Source organism: Pleurodeles waltl, chromosome 2_2, assembly GCF_031143425.1.
Source record: "Pleurodeles waltl isolate 20211129_DDA chromosome 2_2, aPleWal1.hap1.20221129, whole genome shotgun sequence".
Taxonomy (NCBI): Eukaryota; Metazoa; Chordata; class Amphibia; order Caudata; family Salamandridae; genus Pleurodeles; species Pleurodeles waltl.
This window is the reverse complement of record NC_090439.1, coordinates 861,682,793-861,697,113: the sequence shown is the minus strand read 5'-3', so window position 1 is coordinate 861,697,113 and position 14,321 is coordinate 861,682,793. Positions and strand designations below refer to the sequence as shown.

Below are 14,321 nucleotides of genomic sequence, written 5' to 3'. Positions count from 1 at the left end.
CATTCTCTCCATAGTGCCAGCTTGCCACAGCCTGGGGTGCTACTGAATTAGTGATGGGACGTCTTTTTTCTTCCATGCTGACGCTATGGCAATCTTAGCTGTGCCCAAGCATACCCATTTTATTGCCCTGTCTCCTAACGTGTGGTGTTTAAGCGAGGAATCTTATAGGCCTAGTAATATCGAGACAAGGATGGTCAGGTAACCCAAAATGTCTAATTTTTATGACATATTGCCATCCAAAAGGGGAGAATAGTTGGGAAGCCCCACCAGATATATCTGAAATTTCCTAAAAGGCTGCATCCTCTCCAACACAGGTCAGAAGTGTCTGGAAAAATCTTTACAATTTAGTAAGGTAGAGGTACTAGCCCAGTAACAGTTTGTAATGTGCCTCTCATGTAGACAGAATGGTGAAACCTGGAGATGTCTCTCCATAATGTGTGCCATTTCTCGTACTGGAATCAAGATGTCTAGAGTATGTTCCCACAACGCTATATAGCGAGATTAGAGGGAAGGAGCTTAAAGAGGAAGAGAGGTTAGAGAGAGGAGATACATCCTGTGGAACCCCCAGATCATCTAACAGACAGCTCGAGTGCGGTGAGGTCTCTTGAGCAGCTGTACTGACCTCCGGGTGTAGCACCCAGTGTTTCAACTGGGTGTAGTGGAAGTGTTCAAAGTCTGGGAGGTTTGAGTCTCAGTAATTCTGAAAGGTGAGTATGCCTCAGCCATGATACAGATCAGATCAAAGATAGTAAGGCAGCCTCCAGCTCACCAGTGGTCAAAGGGCCCTCTGTTTAAAACAGGAAGGAATGATGGGTTGTAATGGATTGGGGTAAAGAGGGAGGGAAACCGCGTCTGCCCAACTGTTTGTGTTACTTCGTCCAAGACTTTAAGGGTTGTTCTAACTGGGCTACTCATGTAGGAGTTGGACACGCGTTTCCAGAGGAGGTCCAAGATGTATCTGCCCACCAGCTCTCTGTCTGATGGAGCCAGTGCTTATCAGATGCACGAAGGTACCACTCGCAAATCACCCACAACTCTGCTGCCTTGTAATGGAGGTGAAGGTCCGGCATTGCTAAACCTCCTGCATCCTTGGGTAATCTCAATAATTTGTAGGGCAGGCATGCTCTGCGACCCTGCCAGATGAAGCATACGAAAAGTGAGCAGGGAATGGGTAAGAAAGTGTGTCTGGTTCAATGGAAAGACCTTGAAACAGGTATAGCAATTTAGATAAGAGTAATTTTAATGGGCTGGATGTGGCCCAGCCAAGATACATTTAAGGGGGCCCTGTGTTTGAGGTCCAATTTCAGATAAAGGGGTTGGGGGGGGGGGGGGTGATTAGCTTGGTATAGGTCTGCTATTCGTGGAGTGCTTCTAATACCCAGGTAGGTGATATGTTTTTAGACCACATAAATGGGGTAGTATGTGTCAGCGCCTCCATATCTAACATAGGTATGTCAAATTAAGTAGGAAGATTTGTGGAGGTTAACACGGAAGCCCGACACCCTTTTATAAATGGCAGAGTTCAAGTTGGAGGGCCTCTAACAAAGTGTGTGGAGAGGTGAGGAACAGATCATCATCTGCAAAGAGGGAGAGTTTGTGCTCGGTCGATCCAAAGGGAATACCCTGGATAGTGGGTGTTTTTCATAGTTTTGCTGCTAGCAGTTCAATGCTCATGGAAAACAAGAGTGGGGAGAGGGGTCATCCTTGCCTTGTCCCTCTCCCTAGCTGAAACCCAGTTAACTAGAACTTGAGAGCTTGGCCTGGCATATATAACTCGCACCATCACAATAAAATTGTCACAGAAGCCAAAGTGCCGTAGGGTGTGAAACAGAAAGCACCAAGTCACCTAGTTGAAAGCTAGGACTGCCAGTATCGACTTCTTAGTAGCTTTTCTGAACAGGTGGATCACCCTTCGTTAGTTGTCGTGTGTCTGTCTACCTTTAATAAACCCATGTTAAGCTACAAACATGGCAACAATGGTCTATTTTCTGCACATCTCGTTTCACACCAATATTATTGTAGGAGTGGTACTCAACATCCTACAACACATCTGTTGCCCAGATGTGTATGTTTTGAACAGAGTGAACCCTGTCAGTACCAATAGATGTAGAGAGTAGAAGAACACTCCTAACTGTAATCAAGCATATTTCATATGTAATGGTCCAGGAACATGTATGGTGAGTACCCACTTTGTTGCTGTGTTCGTAAGTTGTATGTTTAAGATGCAACTCAGTAAATTTGGCTCTACTGTTGTAGACTGCAATAGGTTTCCCCTTCAGAGCTGTCACCTTTCTTTGTAGGGATAGGGACGGATTTTCCTAATGTGCTTTTTCAACGACACAAAGTTAATCTTCTAAGGCAAGGCAAGTCTATCAGTTGCTTTTTTTTGTTCAGTGTGGACAGAAGGGCTGTACATTTTCCACGCACTACTGCCCTAAAGGCGTCCCGGGTACTGGAGAAATTACTGTCATGGGGATTATTTGTGTGAACACATTTCCTGATTGTTTTAAGTATTTAATCCCTAAAGAGTTTGTCTTGAGTGAGGGAGCTCGGAAAAAAACAGTGGCGGTATCTGGGTTGTGAAGTGTCCCATTCCCTCATCAGTCCCACTGGGGCATGGTCAGAGAGAACTCCTGGATAAAACTGGGCCTCAAGTCGCATTGGCGTCAGTGATTTACTGACAAAAACGTGGTCCAACATGGAGTAGGTGCGATGAGTGTGAGAAAAATGTATAGTCTTGTGATGTTGGGTTGGAGGGTTCTCCAGGCATCTAGGAGTCCCAATGAGGAAAAGGCTTGTTTGAGGGCCTTAGGAAAACTCCCAGCGGAAGTTCTGTGAGGGGGTGTGCTGTCCTTCCCTGGGACCCATGTGAGATTAGAATCTCCTATCAGGAATATCTCCCCCTATTCAAAACTCCCCAGTACAGAAAGCAATGAATGTAGAAATGGGACCCGTCTCAAATTAGGGGCATACATGGAGGCAAAAGTAGACATATGGCCTGCTAGGTATCCTTTCACCAACATTATCCTACCCTCTCAGTCAGCTTTGCAGCCTGTAGGTTGAATTTTAAGGAGGAGTGCAAGAGCAAATTAAAGAGCGCAACAACATTGTGTTTGGTGGCAACAGACGATTTATGCATGACAGTACAGGCCTTGCGCCGCAGCCTGTGTTCCTCATCTCATCGAAGATGTTTCTTGTAAGGCTACCATATCATGGCACAGATCAAGTATATATTGCCAAGGTTTATGGTGCTTGGCCGACGAGTTAAAGCCTCTGACATTCCTAGTAATTGTGGTGACTACCATAGGGTCCCACAAGAGTAAAGTTTAGGGTGTTACAACTTGCCCTCCAAGCGCTTCATAGGAGAAAGACACACATATGAGCACGTTTAAGATATACATAGGAGCACAAAGTTCACGAACCACTAGTGAAGCATTAGAGTAGCCTACAGAGAACTAGGAATAACATAATCAATTAGAAGTGATGTCCAGGAAGAGAGAACATTTAGGTCACTGCACATGAATGGTTTCTCGGGCAATAGTAGGTGTCCAAGCAAAAGGACCAGTTCAACATAAGTAACCTACTGTGTGTGCCGCAGTCTTTGTTTCTTCAGGTTCCTCAGGCTTCGCTGTGTGAGCCATTGTACCCTTCCATTAGGGCCTGCTTGAGTCTCTGAGGGTGTCGTTAAGTTCCTCTCCAGATCTGGGGCATCCACCAGAGATATGCCCAGCAAGGCTGCAGCTTCCGAAAGTGCCGTAAAATGATGCGTTTTGTTCTTGGAGTCGAATGTCAGGCCAAAAGGATACTTGATATGATCGAGACAGAACTTTTCAGTTGCAGGGCAGAATTGTAGACGAGCCACCGTAGCTGAGGCAATATCTTGAAATAAGATGCAAAAAGCTCCCTGAAAACAAGATCTCTTTCTTCCTCGATGCTTGTAGGTTGGCTTCCTTGACCTCAAGTCCGTTTACCCTCCTCCTGGAATCCGCGGTCCTACTCGGAGGACTATCTAGCTTGATCGCTGTGGGGTCGTCGCAGTTCCGAAAACAGGCCGGTTACATATGCATCCAGGTCGGAGCCCTTTGCCTCTTCGTCAGGGTTACAAATGCATATGTTGTCCCTTCGAGACCTGTTTTCCAGGTCCTCACAGTTGAGCAGGGAAGCTTGAAGTTGTGTGCTGAGAAGGCCTATAGAGGATTCTGTCTGGGACACTTGCTGTTCCATATCTTGGACCTTACAGTCTAGGTTGACAGTTCTGATTCCTATAGAGTCCACATCTTGCTGAAGGAAACTGAACTTAAAACTGATTTCCATTTTGAGTGACTTGAGGGTGGACATTAGATCAGCCTTTAACTCCTCACGGAGTTAGTTTATGAAGTCTCTTTAGGACGACAGAATGTCATTTTTGGTGAGGGCCATAGTTTCAGTCTGTAGAGGCGTCTGGTTACTGTCCCTCACCTCCGCCAGGGAAGGTGGCATAGAATCTATGTGACTGGCCAAGTGAGGGGACTATACATCTGAGGAATTCACTGAGGCCGATAAGAGAGTCAGGTAATCTGTTCTGTTCACAAAGTCACGTCAGTAAGTGCCAGTAATCTGAAGGAGCTGTGTCTTCAATCAAAGGTTCCCCTAGGGGGCCCTAGAGCCAATCCCCATTGGGAGTCAGCAGGGTGGGTGCAGGCTTTTGTCAGTGAGCAGACCTAAGGAGTCAGGCAGATATTCCAGCTGTGGCATGGATGTGGAAGCCCCTATTCCACTTTATTTACCTGTGAGGGTGAAATTAGGTATTCTGTCCTGCACGTGGGTAACAGCTATCAGGAGTTACCTCAGTAGGGTATAAATTGGTCTATGGCCATGCGAGGCCCTGATTTGTGGGCAGGCAAGAAGCAGTTGCGGAGATCACAATGCTATTGGCCCCAGTATCTTCCTTCGCCTATGTCTCGGGCTGATCCTGCCACTGCAGTAGCTTCAAAGGGCGCCTTGAGGGAGGGCCGCCATCTGGAAGCCAGGCAACCCTGTCCCAAGGGCAGACAGGAATCTTCAGTGGTGCAACATCGCTCAGCGGGAGAAAAGGGTGCACCAATGCGATCTTCCTCCCACTGCACACCTTAGTCCTACGCTGCCCCAGGTATGTGTTGTGGTGAAGTTGAGGAGCATTTGTATAGCGGCATGTGTGAGGGGGGAACCTCACACCAATACGTGTTGTGGGCATACCTCACCCGCGTCAGCCCCCTGGCAATTAGAAATAGCAGTCTGTGCCCGCTCAGCTCCTCAACGCCTCCATTCGTCCCCTCAATGCTTGGCAAGGTATTGTTGCCTGCATGCTCTTTCAAACGGGGACTGCTGCAGCGCCATCTTCTCCGGTGCTCGGCCATCACAGATTCATGGCTATCTCGGTGGGGGTCGGGAGGCACTCATGACAGAGTGGGCCACTTTCTGGGTTCCCCCTCATTCTCTCTCAGTAATGTGACCCGGGTAGGAGAAAATAGCCAGCATTACAGGTCGGCATCGGATGTTCGCCGATGCTGCAGCAGAGCTCTCATGGATTACATCCTTTCGGCCATCTTGTCTGGCGACGCCCCACCTGCCATCTTGGCTGGCGACACCCTACCTGATCTACAATTTAAGACTGAGTTGAGGGGCTACATTATTTACGTAGTAGTTGTTGGCTTTGTTTTTTCCTTAGAAAGACAGTTTCATAAGACACATGGTCAACTAGTATCACTGTGTATTTTTATATTTGGGATTAAACTTTTCTTTTTCAGGATGTCCTTCGGTCGTTGAAGGCAAGATTATTTATGTAAGGATTTACCTCAAGCCTGTTTTTTTCTCCTCTTATGAACTTAACTAGTGATGCACGGCCAAAATGCACACCTGCACCCTACTGGAAATTTTTCACTTTTCCTAGCCTGCATCCGATGCACATCTTTTCCCAAACTCCTGTTTACCCACACGCTGCAATCCATTTCAGCTGACTGAGGTGTCTTATTTTCACATTAGGACTCACAAGTGATTGGGTGTCTGGCGGAGTCAGATTGTGAATCTGGCACATAAAAGGGAGACAATGTGTGTGAACAAGAAGAGAACATTGATTGGCTGATAAAAGAAAAACCGAAAAGATACAAAGATGGTGAAGCCACTGACTGTGAACTGAATGCTAGTTTGATTAATATGGTTACCCATGAAGGATGTAGCTAAATTCATACTTGCCTCTGTGACTTCCCACGTAATGCTGATTGTCCAACACAATCCATAGCTCCTGATTAGCAGAGCTTTCATAGCCCAGCCCCAAAAGTGTCCGAAGGCAAATATGTCAAAATGGCTTAGGATCCTTTCCCAGGTAATGACGTGGCAATTAACCGCATATTCCTGTGGTAAAGAAGCATAACATTCTATAAAAATGTACCACAAAGTAATGTAGGACAAATCACACTTGCAACAGAGAAACAATGCAAAAGTACCAGGAACTAGTTCTGAATTACAGCATGGCATTTAAAAAAGGTGTGTTTTTTAAAATGGCAAAACATTACATTCAGTGCTTAGTTTCTAAATATGCACACTTTACGATCTTCTCTGGCAGGGGAACAGTAAGACATTAAAAATGAAACACTGCCGGCCGAGGCGTTAAACTAGAGGTTGCACTTTAGAAGTGTTCCCTACCCCTTTGTCATCCGCCTCAATCCATGCCTTATCTAAACGTGAACACCTGGGAGTGAAAACAAGTGGATAAGAGGGGACCGGGTTAAAGGGGGGAGGGATTAGGGTCCTGCATTGCTGCCCTCTGCTGTTCTGGAGCCAGAAGACAAAATGACGCTCTTTCGGCACTGGATATGCCGCCTCTCAAGATGCCGGCCGCTGCCTAGCACGCCCAGGGCACCCGCAGTGGAGCATTACCAGGACTTCCAGAGCACGCTGGAACCCTCATGGCAGCGGAACATATTGGGGTGAGTGCGGGGCGCATCCATCTTATTAATACCTCCTCAGCCCATCCACTCCCTCCCCCTGCGATACCTGGCGAGCATCAGACCTGGGGGTGCGAGGCCTCACGATGAGGCAGCACCAGAGGGGACACTGGATGCCTCCTGGATACCCGGGCATGACCGATGTCATGGACACGCCATCGCTTCAAGGGCCTGCCTTTGCCAGAGAGAGATAGGAGGAGGGGGGGTAGGGGGGGGGAGAACAGTTTTTGACCGCAGGAGAGAAATCGTCCGGGTGCCTGGGCAGCTGCAGTGACGCAGCCCGAGACGGCGACAACGGAACTGTGGGGTACCCTTGGGCCCAGGACCTGACGAACTCTGAACCAGCAATGATATAGTGGGTTTGTCATTCCAGTGCTTGTGGCAATATGCAGCCTCCCCATTGGTTAAACTAGACTGCCCGGAACCGGTGGATGAAACAACAACCCCTCCAACATGCAACAAGGCCCAGGAGTAGCCAACAAGCGCACAGCCTAGTTACTTACGCCATAACTACCCCCTGTTCGCGGAGAGCCGGTACTTCTCCGAGCTGCTGGACACTCATCAGGGAGATCTTGGAGGTGTGCCCAACTCCTTCTAACCAATGTTTATTTGAGGTGGCCTCCACCTCCTCCCGCTTCTCCTCAAACCCTGGACGACTGGCTGGACAATGAGGTGAGATGGTGATTGGAGGGGGGGTGGGGGGGGACTGGAGGCACCAGGGTGAGCAACCCCAGGGCTGAGACCATGATACAGCGGAGGGGGATACATTTGTCCTGTATTCAAGTTTGAGGAGCTGTTCCCCCCCTCCTCGGTGAGACACGACTGGTGGGTGCCACCCGGGGTGCGCCGGAGTGAGATTATTAGAAGACTCCTGGTCTCTGCTGCGGGCGGCCCTGCTCCTCATCACAGGAGTTCCTGGGCTAGAAAGACAGGTCACAATGGGCAAAGACAAATCGGTCCAGTCCACGTCAGCTCAAACACGCATACACCAATTCACCACCAGTTCCAGTTCCACCTTGACCCCAGCTGAGGAATCAGGACTGGCTGACCGACTTAGGCTCTCAGGAGACGTGGCCACCATTCTTCAAGCAATCCAGATCTCTCAGATGACAGTGGAGACAAAAATTGGAAAGTCAGACTTGAAGTAGCTTACTGCACCAAGACCTCTGCATTGCAACAGCAAGGATTACTTAAGCCAAAACTAAGATATCCTCCGTGGAGGACGATGTACAAACCCTTAAGTCTCAAGGCTTTCAAGCTTTTGCTGTACACGTCAGAGCTCCACCTCAGAGCTGAAGATGCTGAAAATGGCTACAGGCAAAATAATGTCAGACTTTTAGGCATCCCTGAAACAGCGGAGACCCAGCCTATGGCCTCCTTTCTGGAGGACTGGTTTGAGAAGTGGATGCCATCTGACCTTCTTCTCTCTTGGTTTGCAATTGAAAGAGCGCATTGTGCTCGGACGGCCAAGCCTCCTCCGGGAATGTCGCCACAGCCAGTGATACTCCGGTTCCTTAACCACATAGGCAGGGATGCCGTTCTGCATGAAGCCCGCTCCAAGGGAGAGTTGAGCTGTGGAGGAGCTAAGGTTCTCCTATTTTCAGACTACACCAAAGAAGTGAAACAGCAGTGGAGGTCCCACACAGAAATCAAACAGAATTTGAGGGTGATGGAGGCGCCATACCGTCTTCGCTTTCCCGCCAGGCTCCAAGTGGTATATGCTGGCAAAACATACTTCTTTGATACCCCAGTGGTGGCATGGACCTGGCTCACAAAGGAGCACCTACTGGCCTCCTCGGAGACAGCCTCTGAACGGAACAACTTAATTGCAGCCCAAGAGTGTCACAAACCAAGGCCCAGGACCCAGAGGATACGTTCCCGGTCTCGGCGAGGGTGAGCAAGCCATGGATGTAGCGCGGGGTCCCCTTTGCCCCATCTGGGGGAGGGACTGCAAGCGCTGGGCCGACTGGAGAAGCTGCAGTGTCTGCTGCTCATTCCCTAGTTATGGAGCTGCCAGTGGAAAGATCTGACGGCCCACATGGAGCCCTTCAGTGATACAGACTTATCCTTATCCGTGTCTGGTGCTGTGAATTTGTAGCTACGGAACTGCTTGGGGAACCGGCGAGTAAACTTAGACTATTCTTTCCACTGTTCTTTTCTTTACGATACTTTATGATGAATTCTAATCCTACTTATAGGAGGGGTCTACCACTGCACAACAGTTTGAGGTTCTGAGTTATGAGAAATAAAGGTTATATAGGGGCAACAGATGCTTCTGGGGGGAACTGTAGGGAGGGGTGGGATTTGGGGGGTGCAATAGCATGCCGCATTGTCTATTTTGGTTGTGGGGTTTTGTTTAAGTTTGTTATCGTTTGTTATTTTACCTCTCTGGTCCGCTGTGGACCTCAGCACACACTTCTGAAGGCAAGATAGAGCCTCAGCACACACTTCTGCAGGCAAGATAGAGCCTTAGGCACAAATATGGTATTCTTGGGACTTCTCAATATGACTATGCGGAACCCTGGGAGGGATGTGAACAAATGCAATGACACCCATGCTTTCCCTTAACATAGAAGGTAGGCCCTATACAAATACTCTAATGGAATGTTAATGGTATCCTGGATAAAATAAAACGCACATCGGTCCTGGCATACACCCAGGGTCACTACCCCAATGTACTTATGCTCCAGGAGACTCACCTCCTGGGTGACCAATACCTCTTCATGGCCTGCAAGGGATTTGATAGGGTCTACCACGCTGGGTTTATTCATGGGTCAAGAGGAGTAGCCATACTCCTGTGCCGCGCCTACCCCATGATGGTCAGAAAGGTACACCGAGACAAGCAACAGCGCTTCCTGGCCTTAACTGGATGCGTTGAGGGGCTTACTTTGGTGAGCATTTGTGCCCCACCAGTGGCTCTCCGCATTTTCCTAAAATGATCTCTCTAAGTTATTACTAGACCTGCCTCAGGGGGTTACTCTTCTGGATTGGGACTTTAAAGCAATCCCCAACCCCACACGGACACAAGGCAGACCTGATAGAATGGCAATCTTTGCCCTTGAATGTCATGGGCTGGGTGGCACTGTATAAAATTATGTTTCTTCCCCGGTTGTATGTATTTCAAAACTTTCCGTTCATAATACCACGCTCTTGGTTCCGAGCTCTAGACAGAGCAGTAACTTCATTCCTCTGGCATGGAATCAGACATTGGATTGCACTGCAACACTACCAGAGAGGGGTCTGTGATGGGGTTGGATATGGTCAATCCCTACCTCTACTACTTGGCGACTCAACTCCTAGTGATTCACGAATGGTTTAATGGGGAAAGGACAGATCCAGCTTATTAGCTTGAACTTGCCTCTCCTAATTTCTCATGGATTCTGGATCTGCTATATGGCTCCCCAGTACTATGGAGTCAGTGACACAATTAGTATTCCTAGCCTGGCAAGCAGCCCTGCGACATACTAGATGGACGAACACACACCCTGCAAACACCTCTTTGGCAGGGTACTTAGTTAAAGGAATCCAACAACCTACAAGGGTTTGGGAGGTGGGACTTGTTGGGTATTTTTCAACTTGGGGATGTGAGGACCGCAATGGTCATGAAGTCCTTTCAGGACCTGCAAACCACATATCATCTATCTCACACCTAGTTCTTTAAATATCTGCAGCTTTGCCATAACCTCAGCATGCACTTGTTCTGCCTTGGTACCCTTCCAGAGTATAGCCCGCTCGAGGCTAAGCTGTTTATGGAGGAATGACAGCAGGGGGGGGGGCCTAGGGTGTCCCAGATCTATAAAATGTTAACTGATAATGCACCAGTTGACCTGACTTACCTCAGAGCTAGTTGGGAACAATGGTTAGGTCCTCTTGAGGATGCAGATTGGAGAGACACCTTGATGGTGCCAAGAGTAATAACTTTGTCATCCAAACAATGAATGATACATCTATATTATCTCTACGGTTTATATATTTCACCAACCAGACTATACTGGGGAGGGCTCCTTCCTAACTCTCACTGCCCTAGATGTTCTGAGACTTCTTTCATATGACTTGAGAATGTCCCCCAACTGCACAGTACTGGTCGAAGCTCCTACAAGGATTAGAGGAAGTACTGGGAAGGACACTCCTGATGTCACCAATGATGGTTTTGTTGGGTGTGATGGAGGGTGTGGGTGGTTCACGAGCTGACTGTGCTTTTGTTGGAACTGGCTTGATGGTGGCGAAAAGAGATATTGCAAACAATTGGAGCTCCTCGACTGCGCCACCCCTCCCTAAAAGGAGGCGAGGGGCAGACTGGTGCACAAGACAAGAAAAGCCAGTTTACAAAGCGAGAGTATGCCCCCGCAAACAGGCTAGAGTGTTGGGGAAACAGCTGTGACAACTCATGTGAAATCCAGGGGGATCCAGAGATTTGAGGTTCCTGACTAATAGCTTTCAATATCCTGGGTTGCTGAAACTTGTACTGCACATATATTTGCCTAATGTTGGCCTGGGGCTACAAGTTGGATGTGCTTTTCTTTGTGCTGTTTTTCTTTGAAAATTAATGAAAATTGTTTATCAAAATAAATAAAAATGAAACACTGCCATCTTGTCACTTTAAAAATAATTAAAAATTAATCTACACATCAAGTCAGTTTGCGTTTTCAACTGCAATGTTATTCACTGTTCGTTTTAGTTGTGATACTTCTTATTTATACATACTTTCCTAGTTTACTCGAGCTGCATTTAAAGGCATTTTTAGGTTGAAGCCTACCAGACAGCGCAGCGGTCTGGTTTTCTACATAATCTTGGGGATATTCGTAAAGCTTCCCTGGGAATGCATTTGTTTCATGCTTACCATTGGCTTTGTGGTTTGTAATTCACATTTTCTTGATTTGTATTTGATGACTTTATTTATTTTAGGAAGTCCAGGTTGAGTTTGTCCCTCCTCCGGAGCATTGCCAATTATGTTATTCTTACAACTGCTCATTGTCTGTAAACAGGCCTTTACATCTGGTCACCTTTGCTGTTAATTTGACGACAGAGCTCAAATGTCAGGCTATGTCTTATGAGAGAGTTTAGTGTTTGGTTTTCTTTTTCTGACGTCAAAGAGGGTGGATTTAAGGGACAATCCTGCTGTGAGGAAAGGCTTTTTTCTGAGCATGTCCAGCTCTCCACCTACCTCTGTTGGCCCTCAAAAAGCTACAGGATTCGCATTCTTCCAGGCCCTGTCTTATCTGCTGCATTCTTCTTCCTGTTACTGCTTCTACGCTAATCTCTTCTCAAGCCTCTTCCTGCTTTCTTTCCCTCCCTTTTTGCTGCTCCTGCTCTTTTCCACCCTTTTTGCTGCGCCTCCAGCCAATTTCCTGCTCGATTTTCTTACATTCCACTTATCTTTTGCCTATTGTTTTGTTCTCACCCTATTCCTTCATTCTTTTTTGCTCTCTTTTTGCTTTGTTCTGCCCCCTGTGGGCCCTGTTAGTCCGCTTTTGCTGCTACACCTTTTTTGCCCTTTTCCCACTCCTGTACCCCCCCACCACCTTCCTGCCTTTTTACCAGCTCTGCCCACCACCTCCTAGCGCCCCTCTCACCTCCCAGGACCTACTTAATGGCGGCCGCAGAGCTGTGGCACTGGCACACCAAAGGCACACAAAAGAAAAGCCAGCCTTGCCCTCTTCCGCGCCTGGACTGCATCCAGTGCTAGGAACCCTGGTCCAACCACCAACCACACTTCTACCACCCTCCGCGTCCTCGACTTTGGAATGCTGCCATGAACACTGCCACCGCGCGGCATCACAATCCACTGTAGGACCTTTCACCTGCACCCTCTGCCACTTCACCCATCACAGCACTCATGCTCCCAGCCCTCTCAGTAACATCCAGCCCATTCCACACGCAACACCAGCTACCCGCCACCAGCTCTCATGCACCCTCCTCAACACTCGCACACTCAGCAAACACGCCACCGGGGTCTGTGACCTTATTGACACTCTAGCGCCCAACATCTTACCAGCCGAGACCTGGTTCAACCCGGTCAACATTGTCACCGCCATACCAGCAGAACACAGAACCAACCACTGTGACTGCATCAACAAGCCACACGGAGGAATCGTCATCGTCCACAGAGACTTCATCAAATGCACCACCAAGACAGACAACACCATCCCAGCAATGTAACACCTCAACTTCACTATCCAAACAGGCGTCCTTGACAGCCTGAACAACATCACCCTCATCCAACCTATACACGACCCCACGAACATCGCTGGACACATGCTCGACCCCAAATTCACCTCCAGTGACTGCATCAAATACAGCCACACCACTGAACGCACATGAACAGATCACTCAATCGCCCACTTCATCATCATGATCCCCATGCCCCCCCCCCCCTCCAGCCGCTCGTCACAGATTTAACAAAGCCACAGAGACTAAATGGACCAACACCCTTACCTCAACCCGCCCAAACACCACAACGAGAACAAGGATGCCAAAAGCTTCAACACCTGGATCACTGACATCGTCACCCCCATCAGGAACAAGAAATACAGAAGATCCACCAAGCAAGCCTCTGGTATGCTGCTCAGGACAGCCAAGCGCCACTGCAAGCACCAAGAGAGAAAGTGGCGCACCAACAAAGACCCAGCCAACAGAACTACCTACAAATAAGCAATCAACTTATAGCACCACCAACTAAATAAGACGAAAAAAGGCCTGGCATCGCACATCAAAGCTAACCCCAACAACAGTAAAGGGGTCTTCTACATAGTCAAGGAATTCACCAACCCTGCAATGGCGAAAAGCAACAGCTCTCCCTGTCAGGACCTATACAACAGCCTTGTAGATTTCCTCTATGACAAAACTGCCACCATCTAGAGAAACATCAACCCCTAGCTCAAGCCCAAAGACTTTCTCAACTGCTACACCTCACCGGATCCGGTCAGCTTCCCAGAAGACTGGAAACATGCAGAAATTAAATCCCTGCTGAAGAAACCTTAAGCAGAACCCAATGAACTCAGCAACTACAGACCCATCTGCGTGCTTCCTTTCCCAGCCAAAGTCATTGAAAAATCTATCAAGCAACAACCATCTACCTGAAACACAATCATCTCCTGGGTGGTTCCCAATTTGGATTCCGCAGTACCCACAGCACAGAGACAGCCCTGATAGCAGCCACAGACTACCTCTAGGCCCTCCTTGACAAAGGCGAGACAGCTGCCCTTATCCTCCTCTATCTCTCTGCAGTCTTCGACACCATCTCCCACCATATGCTCATCGCCAGACTTCACGACATAGGTGTCCAAGGACCCTCCCTCAGATGTATCACCTACTTCCTCACAGACAGAATACAATAAGTATACCTTGTACCCTTCCCCT

The 14,321-nt window shown here is 48.2% G+C and overlaps 1 protein-coding gene across 2 annotated transcripts in view; it reads right to left on the bottom strand.

The window, feature by feature from the left end:
* PTDSS1 (phosphatidylserine synthase 1) overlaps positions 1 to 14,321 on the bottom strand; it is a 371,911-nt gene that overhangs the window by 199,825 nt on the left and 157,765 nt on the right. For both annotated transcript variants that reach the window (XM_069220513.1, XM_069220514.1), the window contains exon 5: positions 6,211 to 6,369. In XM_069220513.1, coding sequence (XP_069076614.1) covers positions 6,211 to 6,369 — 159 coding nt within the window. The remainder of the gene's footprint in view (positions 1 to 6,210; positions 6,370 to 14,321) is intronic.